We start from the raw sequence: 17,040 nt of genomic DNA, 5'->3' as shown, positions 1-17,040 counted from the left end.
AATATCACTGTGAAAGTATTACAGGGATTCGCCATTAATCACCGACAGATCCCAGAGAAGGATAGGAGTCACAGTACAGGTCGGTGACGGCATCACTGTCACATGATCAGGTCACATGATCCACTACCTCGCAGCGATGCCGTCTCCACGTTGGACATGGAAAGCTTCTTTAACCTTTTCTTGCCTCGTTTGGCGCTGTAGATGGAGTTGATCCTCTGCACGAGCTGAAATACAGAATTATTGACAAACTAGTCCTCCAGTGTCAAAATATAATGATTAATATTCTATAGTGATGGCTGCTCATTTATCACACAGCGATTATCAGTGAAGTCATCTGAAGTGCATTATCTACTGCAGTCCGTGGTTGTCCTAAAGGTCGGATCTCATGATATATAGATGCATCACATTTGCAGCAGGTGACAACAGCCAGAAAGTCAGCAGGTCATAACAGATGGAAGCGCAGCAAGTCATAGCAGCCAGAGGCTAAGCAGGTCATAGCAGCCAGGGGGCTGTACAAAGTATTCAAAAAGCTAGATATGAAGTGATGAATAATCCCAAGACGGCATTTTGTGGTGAATTTGGGGAGACAACTTATGCTAGTTGTGTTCAGTCATTTACATTCTTATTTCATTGCTTTATTTGAAAAGAGCGGAAAGTTTATAATTTAAATTTTCACCAATATATCGAATCTGCAATGGGGTGAGGGGATAATTTACATTGCTGCTGCATACCATCTATCAAGAGCTTACCTTGGGGATTCGCCGGGCCCTACGTGATGACAGGAGCCCACTGGTGGTGCTGAGGCTGTCCTCATTCATGCTGGAGGGGGAGGGTGGGATTCTCAGCTGTGCCAGGAGCAGCATGTCGTCGTGGCTGTGCCTCTTTGGCAGACGAGCTGAACGATGATCTTTTCTTTCGGAGGAATTTCCAACTCGCAGTGATTGGCTACCACTCTTAGACGTTATCTAAAGTTAAGAGGGTGGACATTAGAAACGGCAAATGAGGCCCCTCTAGGGATTGCTTTAGGATCAATTGTTTTGCAAGTTTCCACCAAAAAAAAAAAGTTGACTTCTGAACTTCATTCTGCCTGTGTAAAGAATTAATGTTTTACTTCTTGCCATTGCTACCAAAATGTACAGGTGTTAGCAAAAACGGAGGCCACCTTTCTTTACACTGCAGTGTGCCTCCAGAAACCTGGTAAGAATTACACAACAGACAGTTCACACTGCGACTTCTTCCTTCCAGGTCATAGATTTCAATACGTGTCGCGATCAATGAGGATTATCGTTACGTTAATCACTTGGCTCCAGAAAAAGAAAAAATTCGGCAATATTCGGTCGCATCTGACAAGGCGCAGGAATAATATGTGGAATAACTGAAGGGATTCCCTGTATGTAATCGCCGCAGTCATTGCACATATGAGCGCGGTATATGGTCATTTAGGCTCCAGCAAATTCGGTCGTGCGTGGCGGACTTCAATAAACTCATCGGATAGAGAAAACAATCACATATTCTGGTCACAGATTGATGGATCCCTGGCCTTTATGGGAATTTACTAATACATTTTCTAGCTGGAAACTCCTCTCGGGGACCACCGGACTCATATGTGCGCACCGGCAGGATCGATTAGTACTATCTGCTCTGTATGAACAGGATAGGCAGACACAGAAGAAAGTGTCATGTCCCATGTTACAGGGCAGCCCGGTGCATCCATCTTGCACTGGGCCGGAAGGTCGTAACATGAAGGACTGACTTATAACCCCTGTATATAATGAATGGATTCATGCTGGGGGGTAAGTAACTAGAGATCAGCAGTCGCATAATGAAAGAGTTCAGCAACTTTCTAACCAACCGTGTGTTCCATACCATTCATTAAAGCAGGAATGAGGATAAGAACAGAACAGATCTCTTTCCTGTCCTGATAGTTTGCTACAATGTAGATTAAATACATCTGTAACATCTCCTCAACTATGAGAAGTATTAAGTCAGTTTTTCAGCCTCTGGTCTACAAGAATTACATCAAGCAGGGATCTTAAAATTGGCGAGCATATGAAACCCAGAAAGTAACATAACTTTAGATGATTGTTGACCCCTTCAAGGGTCCTGAGCCCAACCAACTGTACATGGTGCAGAGAGGGGGCTGCGTACCTGGGTGGGCGTCGTGTACTTCCTGTCTGGCGTCCTCAGCATCCTGTTTGAAGGCGGCTTTGAACTGTCAGGTGACAGCTGGGATTTGCGGGCCAAGTGTCGTCCCTTCAGGTCCACATCCTCGTAAGGGTTTTCCTTGGGCGAATCGCCTTGTTTTTTAACCGAAAAGTAAAAACAGACTCAAGTTTAGAAAAATACGAGGATGTGAAATGAACGCGAACTCCTCAGCAAAATATCTGAAGATTCCTGCGTGACTCATTCCCCCATCTGCAGCTGAGATCTGGCACCATGTCCTCCCGTCCCCATCCTAACGCACACACAAAGAATTCACGAGGCTCGCTCCGGAGAGCCGCCAGCTGCGCCGTGTCTGTGGATCAGGCTCTCGTGAGCGGGAATGGCTTCGGTCTTCCCAAGAGCTGCCATCTACTCCCTGACTAATGATGTCCTACAGCAGAAGAGGGGCTGGTTAACCCCTACAGCCGCAGTCTGGTCTCATCTGAGCCAGAGTGACGTGCGAGAGGGACGGAATCATAATTATTAATAAACCAGAGCTGGGCAAATTCCAAGAATCTGGGAGAAAGAATGATTCCTGCAGATTCTACAGATCTGGGACATGTTCTAGAGGATTCTGGATACCTGAGCGCTGCACTGGCCATATACATCATGTGAAAACTGAGCCCACCAGTGCTCCAAAGTGTGGGGGCCGCATGCACCATTGTAGGGATGAGGGATGGTGCGGGGATAGGCAATTATAAGGCAGGGAGCAGCGGAAAGAGTCATCCAGAGCCTAATCCTGACAAAATCCCCATAACCAATGTTCATACACGCCGCCCAAATGATCCTCCAGCCACTTTACTCCAAAGTGGGATTTCTACCTGTCTGATATCTGGCGGACCCCTATCTCCCCTTCATGTCATGTAACAGACAACTTCTTTAGCCCACGATTATTATCGTGGGGACTGCTAGCCACGAGGATGAAGAGCTTAGTCTAACCAGGCCTGAGAACTGTATAATGGAATGGTCTGAAACTTTCTGAAAAAAAAAAAATTATTTCTTAAATTCCTCAGCATTTTCAGGAGCACCGCTTGCAGTCAGTGAAGAAACCATCATTGCAAACGACTGTACAACAGTGCTGTACACCAAACTCTGCACCTGTGAGACCAGGACCTCAGTGCAGGTTCACATTCACTCACAGCAAGCAGAGATCTTGAAAAGGCTGACGAAATGATCCAGAAATACTTGTAAAAAAGTTTCCGAAGTTCTTTTTAGGCTGAAGACACACCAGAGTACGGCATCGGATATGATCTACTAATGACCCTCGTTTCCAGCTCTGCTGCGATCTGACCGTCCGTGCTCTGATCCTATGGCATGAGAGTAATTCCTCCATCTCCTCCGTGGCCTGTCTGGGCGTATATCGGACTGGGATGACATGTGAGTGCAGTCCAATGTTTCACACGCACTCATAGACTTGTATGGAGGCGAGCGAGCAGAGTCTCGCTGCCAATCACAGCATGCTGGCGAATGGGCATAAGAAAATAATGGCTGATGTGCACAGCACCACAGAACAACACCGAGCAGAGTGCTGTTCGATAACACATCACATCGCACCCGGCCGTGTTATACACTAGTGTTACCCGGATTTAGACGACTGGAGGCCGATCAGATGAAATCAATGACACATTGCTCTCTAGAAAAACTCCTCAGAAATGTCGTCACGTTCTGCTCCAGTTCTACTTTGTTACACAAATGCCCATATAACAGTGAACCAGGAAAACCTCAAATCACATGAAAACACCAAAAACAAAGTAGAAGACACAGAGTATAATCCATAAATCATATACATTTATTGAGATCAATTGTTAAAAATATAGATTTTAAAATACAGAGACTACTCAGCATTTTGACTGACATTTTCCTGGCCAGTAAGTATGATATTCACTATAAAGATCCCATTTTATCACTTTACGGCTTTAATTTAGATTATTATGGGAATGTTTCTTTATTTTTGGCCACTATTGTGTTTATAGAAAAGTATTTTTATGCACATAGGTTAGGCGTCACTGGTAAAGGCACTCCTTTTGTATCCTTATGATATTGACCATATTGGTGTCGAAGTTGTGAATAATTTGGGGGTTTTAATTAACCCCTTCATTGACAATAGTATTTTTGTCAGTCACCATGCTCCTCCCTTGCGCGGAGTAGTCTCTGTATTTTAAAACTTATTTTTTTAACAATTGATCTCAATAAATTTATATGATTTATGGATTATACTTTCTGTCTTCAACTTGGTTTTTGGTGTTTCCAGTTCTACTTCGCGGTAGGAAAGAAGAGAATTGTGACCACTGAGCCAGTTTTCTGTCAGACTTGATGCCCCCCCATGAAGGGTCCTCTCCCTGTAACTAACTCTCCTGAAATACTCTGTGCTGCTTGCGATCCTGTTCATTCCACAATGTAACTACCACTCTGACCTCCCACAGGATCAGCAGATAATTCTGCTGAAATACTCTGTAATGCTGGGACCCTGTCATCTTTCTTATTTTACTTTCAACCAGTGACTGCCAAAAAAATTGCACTCTCTTCTCCAGAGAAACTCTGTGCTGCTGTGGACCCTTTTCCTCTGCCTCCATGGAGTTTTCATGTTGCTGCCTCTGATAAGATAAGCACATTCTTCTGCTGAAACACTCTGAGGAAGCTTACAGGAGCACAATCAGACTGGCTGTGCTATGGGTGGTGAGGACTATAGTCTTTATACTTAATAGGGGCCAGGTAAGCCCACGTTCCCTTCAGCTCCGGACTGCGGTCAAACCGGAGTTTGCTCTTCTGTGCCTGGTAATAAAATGATTACTGGAGAGATTAGGACATAAACGTTTCCTTCTCTTCCTGTCCCAAATTAATTCAATGAGAGAATTTAGCAACCGGAGTAATTAGAATTTATTCCAAATCCCTGCAGAATGCGGCAGCTGATCACTCCCATCTTCCAGAGGAGGGGAATCTGGTAAGGGTACAGCTGAGCCACCGTCGGGGACTTGTCTTCTCGCCCCTCACTACAGGTTTATACAAGACGAGACACAATAGCTGTCTGGCCCCAGCGACTCTACACATGGACTTGGTTTGTCGCTGCGTACTGCCGCTCCAGTTGTGCCAATACATTTGCAAAGTCTCCCATCTGGGACAAATCTGCCATTCTCAGGATATGAAGCGGCCGTAGACATAGCAATGGTGAAAAATGATCTGATATTAAGTGATGGTCCCAGAAATAAAGTCACCAGATCCCAATAACAGGAGAAGATCTGACTCTGGTCACTTCTAGAGCTGCATCCCCAGTCTGCTGTTATAACATGCCCAGTGGCTAGTCACATCTAGAGCTGCACCCCAAGTATGAAGTTATAACGCCTAATACTCTAGTCACTTCTAGAGCTGCATCCCCCATTCTGATGTTTTATGTTGCTTCCAATCTCTTCTCTGATCTTAATGCCATACTGCTAAAAACTGTCTGCAAGCTCCTAAAAGAATAACGCGAGTGTGAACAGGTGCTGTGACTGCACATTACAGAGACAAAAGCACACAGCCGCCCCGGTAAATGCTGAGCTTTGCATTACTGCTACACAGACTGTACCAGCCGCAACAGAGCATATAGGACACTATCTGAAGAGCCCGACGCTGCCCGGACATAGTAACTAACTACAGTTATAACAAAATATAATGATTATATATATATATATATATATATATATATATATATATATATATATATATATATATAAACCTAAGTGTAGAGCCCCATCCACTCCGCATAGCCACACTCACTATAATATCCCTCATCGTCCCTTCAGCCAGAGCCACCGGACTACTACCCCTAATATCCCACATCATCCCGTCAGCCAGAGCCACCGGACTACTACCCCTAATATCCCACATCATCCCGTCAGCAAGAGCAACCGGACTACTACCCCTAATATCCCACATCATCCCGTCAGCAAGAGCATCCGGACTACTACCCCTAATATCCCACATCATCCCGTCAGCCAGAGCCACCGGACTACTACCCCTAATATCCCACATCATCCCGTCAGCCAGAGCCACTGGACTACTACCCCTAATATCCCACATCATCCCATCAGCCAGAGCCACCAGACTACTATCCCTAATATCCCACATCATCCCGTCAGCCGGAGCCACCGAACTACTACCCCTAATATCCCACATCATCCCATCAGCCAGAGCTACCGGACTACTACCACTAATATCCCACATCATCCTGTCAGCCAGAGCCACCGGACTACTACCACTAATATCCCACATCATTCCGTCAGCCAGAGCCACCGGACTACTACCCCTAATATCCCACATCATCCCATCAGCCAGAGCCACCGGACTACTACCAGTAATATCCCACATCATCCCATCAGCCAGAGCTACCGGACTACTACCACTAATATCCCACATCATCCTGTCAGCCAGAGCCACCGGACTACTACCCCTAATATCCCACATCATCCCGTCAGCCAGAGCCACCGGACTACTACCACTAATATCCCACATCATTCCGTCAGCCAGAGCCACCGGACTACTACCCCTAATATCCCACATCATCCCGTCAGCCAGAGCCACCGGACTACTACCCCTAATATCCCACATCATCCTGTCAGCCAGAGCCACCGGACTACTACCCCTAATATCCCACATCATCCTGTCAGCCAGAGCCACCGGACTACTACCCCTAATATCCCACATCATCCCGTCAGCCAGAGCCACCGGACTACTACCACTAATATCCCACATCATTCCGTCAGCCAGAGCCACCGGACTACTACCCCTAATATCCCACATCATCCCGTCAGCCAGAGCCACCGGACTACTACCACTAATATCCCACATCATTCCGTCAGCCAGAGCCACCGGACTACTACACCTAATATCCCACATCATCCCGTCAGCCAGAGCCACCGGACTACTACCCCTAATATTCCCACATCTTCCCGTCAGCCAGAGCCACTAGACAACTACCCCTAATTCCCCACATCATCCCATCAGCCAGAGCCACTGGACTACTACCCCTAATATCCCACATCATCCCGTCAGCCAGAGCCACCGGACTACTTACCCCTAATATCCCACATCATCCCGTCAGCCAGAGCCACCGGACTACTACCCCTAATATCCCACATCATCCCGTCAGCCAGAGCCACCGGACTACTACCCCTAATATCCCACATCATCCCGTCAGCCAGAGCCACCAGACTACTACCCCTAATATCCCACATCATCCCATCAGCCAGAGCCACCAGACTACTACCCCTAATACCCCACATCATCCCGTCAGCCAGAGCCACCGGACTACTACCCCTAATATTCCCACATCTTCCCGTCAGCCAGAGCCACTAGACAACTACCCCTAATTTCCCACATCATCCCATCAGCCAGAGCCACTGGACTACTACCCCTAATATCCCACATCATCCCGTCAGCCAGAGCCACCGGACTACTTACCCCTAATATCCCACATCATCCCGTCAGCCAGAGCCACCGGACTACTACCCCTAATATCCCACATCATCCCGTCAGCCAGAGCCACCGGACTACTACCCCTAATATCCCACATCATCCCGTCAGCCAGAGCCACCAGACTACTACCCCTAATATCCCACATCATCCCATCAGCCAGAGCCACCAGACTACTACCCCTAATACCCCACATCATCCCGTCAGCCAGAGCCACCGAACTACTACCCCTAATATCCCACATCATCCCGTCAGCCAGAGCCACCGGACTACTACCCCTAATATCTCACATCATCCCGTCAGCCAGAGCCACCAGACTACTACCCCTAATATCCCACATCATCCCGTCAGCCAGAGCCACCAGACTACTACCCCTAATACCCCACATCATCCCGTCAGCCAGAGCCACTGGACTACTACCCCTAATATCCCACATCTTCCCGTCAGCCAGAGCCACCGGACTACTACCCCTAATACCCCACATCATCCCGTCAGCCAGAGCCACCGGACTACTACCCCTAATATCCCACATCATCCTGTCAGCCAGAGCCACCGGACCACTACCCCTAATATCCCACATCATCCCGTAAGCCAGAGCCGCTAGACAACTACCCCTAATACCCCACATCATCCAGTCAGCCAGAGCCACTGGACTACTACCCCTAATATCCCACATCATCCCGTCACAGCCGCCGGACTACTACCCCTAATATCCCACATCATCCCGTCAGCCAGAGCCACCGGACAACTACCCCTAATATCCCACATCATCCCGTCACAGCCCCCCGGACTACTACCCCTGATATCCCACATCATCCCGTCAGCCAGAGCCACCGGACTACTACCCCTAATATCCCACATCATCCCGTCAGCCTGAGCCACCGGACTACTACCCCTAATATCCCACATCATCCCGTCAGCCAGAGCCACCGGACTACTACCCCTAATATCCCACATCATCCCGTAAGCCAGAGCCACTAGACAACTACCCCTAATACCCCACATCATCCCGTCAGCCAGAGCCACCGGACTACTACCCCTAATATCCCACATCTTCCCGTCAGCCAGAGCCACTAGACAACTACCCCTAATACCCCACATCATCCCATCAGCCAGAGCCACTGGACTACTACCCCTAATATCCCACATCATCCCGTCAGCCAGAGCCACCGAACTACTACCCCTAATATCCCACATCATCCCGTCAGCCAGAGCCACCGGACTACTACCCCTAATATCTCACATCATCCCGTCAGCCAGAGCCACCAGACTACTACCCCTAATACCCCACATCATCCCGTCAGCCAGAGCCACTGGACTACTACCCCTAATATCCCACATCTTCCCGTCAGCCAGAGCCACCGGACTACTACCCCTAATACCCCACATCATCCCGTCAGCCAGAGCCACCGGACTACTACCCCTAATATCCCACATCATCCTGTCAGCCAGAGCCACCGGACCACTACCCCTAATATCCCACATCATCCCGTAAGCCAGAGCCGCTAGACAACTACCCCTAATACCCCACATCATCCAGTCAGCCAGAGCCACTGGACTACTACCCCTAATATCCCACATCATCCCGTCACAGCCGCCGGACTACTACCCCTAATATCCCACATCATCCCGTCAGCCAGAGCCACTGGACCACTACCCCTAATATCCCACATCATCCCGTCACAGCCCCCCGGACTACTACCCCTGATATCCCACATCATCCCGTCAGCCAGAGCCACCGGACTAATACCCCTAATATCCCACATCTTCCTGTCACAGCTGCCGGACTACTACCCCTAATATCCCACCAGCCAGAGCGACCGGACTACTCCCCCTAATATCCCACATCATTCCGTCAGCCAGAGCCACCGGACAACGACCCCTAATATCCCTCATCATCCCGTCAGCCAGAGCTACCGGACTACTCCCCCCAATATCCCACATCATCCCATTACCCAGAGCCCCCGGACTATTACCCCTAATATCCCACATCATCCCGTCAGCCTGAGCCACCGGACTACTACCCCTAATATCCCACATCATCCCGTCAGCCAGAGCCACCGGACTACTACCCCTAATATCCCACATCATCCCGTAAGCCAGAGCCACTAGACAACTACCCCTAATACCCCACATCATCCCATCAGCCAGAGCCACCGGACTACTACCCCTAATACCCCACATCATCCCGTCAGCCAGAGCCACCGAACTACTACCCCTAATATCCCACATCATCCCGTCAGCCAGAGCCACCGGACTACTACCACTAATATCCCACATCATCCCGTCAGCCAGAGCCACCGGACTACTACCCCTAATATCCCACATCATCCCGTCAGCCAGAGCTACCGGACTACTACCCCTAATATCCCACATCATCCCGTCAGCCAGAGCCACCAGACTACTACCCCTAATATCCCACATCATCCCGTCAGCCAGAGCCACCAGACTACTACCCCTAATACCCCACATCATCCCGTCAGCCAGAGCCACCGAACTACTACCCCTAATATCCCACATCATCCCGTCAGCCAGAGCCACCGGACTACTACCACTAATATCCCACATCATCCCGTCAGCCAGAGCCACCGGACTACTACCCCTCATATCCCACATCATCCCGTCAGCCAGAGCTACCGGACTACTACCCCTAATATCCCACATCATCCCGTCAGCCAGAGCCACCAGACTACTACCCCTAATATCCCACATCATCCCGTCAGCCAGAGCCACCAGACTACTACCCCTAATACCCCACATCATCCCGTCAGCCAGAGCCACTGGACTACTACCCCTAATATCCCACATCTTCCCGTCAGCCAGAGCCACCGGACTACTACCCCTAATACCCCACATCATCCCGTCAGCCAGAGCCACCGGACTACTACCCCTAATATCCCACATCATCCCGTCAGCCAGAGCCACCGGACTACTACCCCTAATATCCCACATCATCCCGTCAGCCTGGGGTCAGAACCAGAGCGTTGAGTGGAACGGTCCTAACTTCCATACCGGGGATCCCTTCAAGAGAGGCCTGGCGTCAGAACCAGAGCGCTGAGTGGATTTGCCCTGACCTGCATACCAATGATCCCTTTAATAGAACCCTGGGGTCAGAATCAAAGCGCTGAGGGATTTGCCCTCACTTCCATACAGGAGATCCCTTTAAGAGAGCCTGGGGTTAGTACCAGTGCATTTGAAGGCAATTGCCCTGACTTCCATACCGAGGATCCCTTTAAGAGAGGACTGGGGTCAGAACCAAAGCACTAGATAGTACCAAAACGCTGAGTGGATTTGCCCTAACTTGCATACCGGGGAACCACGGGAGGGGGGGGGGGATTCATTTCTGTCATGTACTCACTGCTCCTTTCTGGGGGGCAGACAATGGCTGGGAGCTTATGTTCCCAGGGATGCTAGATTTCTCCCACCATGTCAGTGTCTGCTGAGGTGTTGTCAAGTGGGAAAACTTGCTCATAGCAACCAATCACAGCTCAGCTTCTTTTAACCAGCTCTGGTGAAATGAGAGATGCTTAATGATTGGCTGCAAGGAAAACTGTTGCTCATAGCAACCAATCACAGCTCAGCTTCCTTTGAACAGCTCTGGTGAAATTAAAGATGCTTTGTTATTGGTTGGTGATACACACACACATACATTCATTCAGTTTTATATATAGAGATGCCATACGTGTCCAACAGGTGGGTCGCAGCGGTGAGAATGGGCCCAGTGTGCACCGCAGTCAGCACAGAAGTGGCAGCAAATACAGAGTTTTCTACAATGATTTCTGAGCGCTTTCCAAAAATAGACGCGCAATGGGAAAAGATGTGCATGGGCGGCCACTGGGTCAATCCTGCGGATACACTACAGCACCCAGCATCTATCAGAAACTTTTGGTGAATCCCTTGCATGTGAATTAGATGTTGGAGATAGATATAACTTTCAGAGGCTCAGGCAATCACAGGTGGTCCGGACAGGTTTCCTGAAACATAGAAATCAGATTCTGACCAGCGCAATAAGATCTCCCCACAAACAGATCTGGCTGGTTTTTCCAGCTTCAACCCATTTCCCAAGAGAAATTTGTCTCACAAAAACAAATATCTTCCGTGTCACGTGGGAAGGAAGGAAACCTGCCTGAGCAGCCTCCAGGATACCTCTGTCCTCCTCCTCCAGACTCCTGTCGTCCCCCTCCTAGTACCACCTCTATCCCCTCCAAGAACACGAGACTCCACCATCCCCTTCCTCTTGACTTCTCTATTCTCCTCCTCCAGACTTCTCTGTCCTCATCCAGATTCCTTCGTCCTCATCCTCCAGACTCCTCTGTCCTCCTCCAGACTCCTCAGTCCTAATGAACTCTCTGTTCTCCTCCTCCAGAACACCTCTGTCCTCACCTCCAGACTCCATCCCCCTCCTCCTCTGTTCTCCAGAATCTTCTGTCCTTATCCATCCTCCTCCAGACTCATCTGTCCTCGTCCTACTCCAGACTCCTCTCTCTTCCTCCAGACTGCTCTGTGGCTGTCCTCCTCCAGACTCCTCTGTCCTCCAGACTATTCTGTTGTCCCCCCTCCAAGAATCACCTCTGTCCTCCCCCTCCTAGAACACCAGACTCCTCCATCCCCTTCCTGTTGACATCTCTATTCTCCTCCTCCAGACTCCTTCGTCCTCATCCTCCAGACTCCTCTGTCCTCTTGAATTCTCTGTTCTCCTTGTACAGAACACCTCTGTCCTCACCTCCAGACTCCTCAGCCATCCTCCTCCTTTTCAATCGCCCTCCTCCAGACTCTTCTGTCCTCATCCATCCTCCTCTCTTCTCATCCTCCTTCAGACTCCTCTCTCCTCCTCCAGACTGCTCTGTCATCCTCAAGACTGCTCTGTCTTTTTTAAAGACTTCTCTGTACTCTTCCAGACTCCTCTGTCCTCCTCCCCCAAGAACACCAGATTCCTCCATCGTCTTCCTCTTGACTTCTCTATTCTCCTCCAGATTCCTCTGTCCTCATCCTCCAGACTCCTCTGTCCTCTTGAATTCTCTGTACTCCTCGTCCAGAACACCTCTGTCCTCACCTCCAAACTCTATCCCCCCTCCTCCAGACTCTCATGTCCTTATCCATCCTCCTCCAGACTCCTGTCCTTATCCATCCTCCTCTGTCCTTATCCATCCTCCTCCAGACTCCTCTTCCTTCGTCCACCAGACTCTAGACTCCTCTGTTGTCCTCCTCTGTCCCCAGACTCCTCTGTCCTCCTCCAGACTCCTCTGTCCTCCTCCAGACTCCTCTGTCCTCCTCCAGACTCCTCTGTCCTCATCCTCCTCCAGACTCCTCTGTCCTCATCCTCCTCCAGACTCCTCTGTCCTCATCCTCCTCCAAACTCCTCTGTCCCCATCCTCCTCCAAACTCCTCTGTCCTCATCCTCCTCCAAACTCCTCTGAAATTAGAAGAATTGTAAGTGATGCTCTGGATGTGATCAGAGTCTTAAACATGATGGAACTGAACGAGCAGTAAGATAGTCATGTGAAGGATTTAGAGTTTTCGGGTTTTTATGCTGGTTACATGTATAATATCCGTGTTGTAGACATGACTGATCTTCTATACATCCATCTTCCTGCCGGATCTGAAGCTAATGAGGGCAGAGATGTCAGGAAGGTAAATGGCACAATGCGGAGTCCACTTTTCTTGCTGTGCAGTCAGCCGGTGGTCTCCTCCGGGGGGCGTAGTTCAGAGTAAGTTCTGTGAGAGCAGATGATGGGTGTCCTCAGCAGCCCCGGATCTCAGCGCTCTTTATTTGTGCAGATGTGCAGGATGCTGTATATTAAATGTTTCACTTCCACAATGTAAATGCCAGTGACTGACTACAAATACTCAGAAACCTGTTCAGGGGGGAAAGAACTCATTTCTGGCAACGGAACAAGCGCACCTGCGAACCCAACTAAAGACAGCGCTATTAACCCTTCATCCGAACAACGTCCTGTACAGAACATGCAATAATGTGTCATCTCCACATGGTTTATACAAACGCATAAATAGCAATTCCATAAAACTAATTACAGACGCTTTCTAATTTATAAAACAGTGATTATAGAGCAGCGACATCTAGTCCTTCAGCAGAATAGTGAGTGCAGCTCTGGAGTATAATACAGGATGTAACTCAGGATCAGTAATGTATGTATACAGTGACTGCACCAGCAGAATAGTGAGTGCAGCTCTGGAGTATAATACAGGAGGTAACTCAGGATCACTAATGTATGTATACAGTGACTGCACCAGCAGAATAGTGAGTGCAGCTCTGGAGTATAATACAGGATGTAACTCAGGATCAGTAATGTAATGTATGTACACAGTGACTGCACCAGCAGAATAGTGAGTGCAGCTCTGGAGTATAATACAGGATGTAACTCAGGATCAGTAATGTAATGTATGTACATAGTGACTGCACCAGCAGAATACTGAGTGCAGCTCTGGAGTATAATACAGGATGTAACTCAGGATCAGTAATGTAATGTATGTACACAGTGACTGCACCAGCAGAATAGTGAGTGCAGCTCTGGAGTATAATACAGGAGGTAACTCAGAATCAGTAATGTATGTATACAGTGACTGCACCAGCAGAATAGTGAGTGCAGCTCTGGAGTATAATACAGGATGTAACTCAGGATCAGTAATGTATGTATACAGTGACTGCACCAGCAGAATAGTGAGTGCAGCTCTGGAGTATAATACAGGAGGTAACTCAGGATCAGAAATGTAATGTATGTACACAGTGACTGCACCAGCAGAATAGTGAGTGCAGCTCTGGGGTATAATACAGGAGGTAACTCAGGATCAGTAATGTAATGTATGTACACAGTGACTGCACCAGCAGAATAGTGAGTGCAGCTCTGGAGGATAATACAGGATGTAACTCAGGATCAGTAATGTATGTATACAGTGACTGCACCAGCAGAATAGTGAGTGCAGCTCTGGAGGATAATACAGGATGTAACTCAGGATCAGTAATGTAATGTATGTACACAGTGACTGCACCAGCAGAATAGTGAGTGCAGCTCTGGAGGATAATACAGGAGGTAACTCAGGATCAGAAATGTAATGTATGTACACAGTGACTGCACCAGCAGAACAGTGAGTGCCGCTCTGGAGTATATTACAGGATGTAACTCAGAATCAGTAATGTAATGTATGTACACAGTGACTGCACCAGCAGAATAGTGAGTGCAGCTCTGGAGTATAATACAGGATGTAACTCAGGATCAGTAATGTAATGTATGTACACAGTGACTGCACCAGCAGAATAGTGAGTGCAGCTCTGGAGTATAATACAGGATGTAACTCTGGATCAGTAATGTAATGTATGTACACAGTGACTGCACCAGCAGAATAGTGAGTGCAGTTCTGGGGTATAATACAGGATGTAACTCAGGATCAGTAATGTAATGTATGTACACAGTGACTGCACCAGGAGAATAGTGAGTGCAGCTCTGGGGTATAATACAGGATGTAACTCAGGATCAGTAATGTAATGTATGTACACAGTGACTGCACCAGGAGAATAGTGAGTGCAGCTCTGGGGTAAAATACAGGATGCAATTTTTGTGATTATATAGTTACAGCACTATATCATCATGTTACCTGTACAGTACAGTTTATATTGGGGGTCCTTGCAGTACAATAGGAGCTGTAGGACTGTCATCTCTGACCACAGATTTATCTTATGAATAAACGTCCTCTATGACCAGTCTGACTTCAAATGATTAAGAAAAACTTTCAGAAAGTCTACGATCCTTAGGGGGGGGAGAGTCAATAACTGCTGATACCTCTGAACAGGGGACATTAAAAGCTGATTACAGGAGAGGGAGATTGCGATCAGCGAGACAGAGGAGGGCTCATCCAGTCCTCGGGGAGCACAAACACGAGGACCGTCCAGAGGTCAGCACAGAGATGGATTTTTCTTTCTGCGACTCCTCTGCTTTATATAAATACAGTCTGGAGCTCAGCCACGGATTATTCCTCATACAGCTCCACGACTGCTCAGCAGACAATGTGTTTCCAATATCGGCCTCCTCTGAGCTTTCCGGGTATCTTATGAGTAATGCCCTTGCACTCACTCCATGTTTGGCTTGGGATGCGGGCCGACGCCGCTGGCTAGAGCTGTCCCCACCCTCGGTCACAGCTCGGCGTCTTTAAACTGATCAAACCCCAGGGAAGGTAGCTGGTCAATCCCAGATACAGACGGGGCAACAATCAAAAAGCTGTCCCAGTCTCACTAATAATATATGTAGATAACAGATTGCTTCCACAGCAGCCTCTTCTGTAAAGATCCTAAAAACTCTATTAGGCTATGTGCACCCATACGCAGAAATTTCTGCAAAAAAACGGACTCCCTTCCCAGAAAACGCGCATTTTTTATGCGTTTTTTTTCCGCGCGTCCCCAGACCCATAGAAAATAGCTAGAAACGTAGAATTTTCCGCAAAATTAATGAGCATGCTGCGTTTTTTACTGAGAAGCGTTTTTTTTCCGTGGTAAAAAACGCATCAATATGCACAAAAAGTGCAAAATGCATAGAAATGAATGGGAAGCTTATTTTAAGCGTTTTTTGAGCGGATTTTTTTGCAAATCCGCGGAAAAAAAACGCTACATGTGAACACAGCCTGAATCCCCAGCTGGGGACAACCAATAGGTCGTCAGGACAGCTATATTGTTTGTCCCCAGCTGGGGGACAATTTTCTGGCTTCATGACTTGAAAGGCTTCTCCCTTCTGTGTAACTTGTATTTCACTGCCTGAAGACACTGAGATCGGAAATGGTCTCTCTACAGAAAGTGGGGGCGGGTCTCACGCTCTCCACGAAGTGGGGGCGGGTCTCACGCTCTCCACGAAGTGGGGGCGGGTCTCACGCTCTCCACGAAGTGGGGGCGGGTCTCACGCTCTCCACGAAGTGGGGGCGGGTCTCACGCTCTCCACGAAGTGGGGGCGGGTCTCACGCTCTCCACGAAGTGGGGGCGGGTCTCACGCTCTCCACGAAGTGGGGGCGGGTCTCACGCTCTCCACGAAGTGGGGGCGGGTCTCACGCTCTCCACGAAGTGGGGGCGGGTCTCACGCTCTCCACGAAGTGGGGGCGGGTCTCACGCTCTCCACGAAGTGGGGGCGGGTCTCACGCTCTCCACGAAGTGGGGGCGGGTCTATATCTGTACATAAGTGGGGGCAGATCTTTGTTTCTCTGTCTGTAAAGTAAGATATAGGAAGTTCCAGAACCTCTAGTGCTGCCAGTATGCTGATAAAGAGGTCCAAAGCAGGTTTTCTTAGTTGTACTGGATGAGGGCAGCAAGACCTTGAGGGTACGTGCACATGCTGCGGATCGAGGTGCGGATTTGGCCGCGCGGATTTTGTAAAATCCGCAGGTAAATCTGCA

General features: G+C 48.7%; 1 protein-coding gene across 7 annotated transcripts in view; it reads right to left on the bottom strand.

Moving 5' to 3' along the window:
* The window catches only part of DENND2B (DENN domain containing 2B), a 272,711-nt gene that overhangs the window by 86,912 nt on the left and 168,759 nt on the right, over positions 1–17,040 (bottom strand). For all 7 annotated transcript variants that reach the window (XM_073545194.1, XM_073545193.1, XM_073545195.1 and 4 more), the window contains 3 exons: positions 2,149–2,297; positions 750–965; positions 128–224 (listed from right to left, as the gene is read on the bottom strand). In XM_073545194.1, the coding sequence (XP_073401295.1) occupies positions 128–224; positions 750–965; positions 2,149–2,297 (462 nt within the window). The remainder of the gene's footprint in view (positions 1–127; positions 225–749; positions 966–2,148; positions 2,298–17,040) is intronic.

The sequence above is a fragment of the Dendrobates tinctorius genome, unplaced genomic scaffold (genome assembly GCF_039654945.1).
Source record: "Dendrobates tinctorius isolate UK_male_01 unplaced genomic scaffold, ASM3965494v1 ptg000142l, whole genome shotgun sequence".
NCBI classification, from domain to species: Eukaryota; Metazoa; Chordata; class Amphibia; order Anura; family Dendrobatidae; genus Dendrobates; species Dendrobates tinctorius.
The sequence above is the reverse complement of the archived record's forward strand: the minus strand, read 5'-3'. Positions and strand labels throughout refer to the sequence as shown.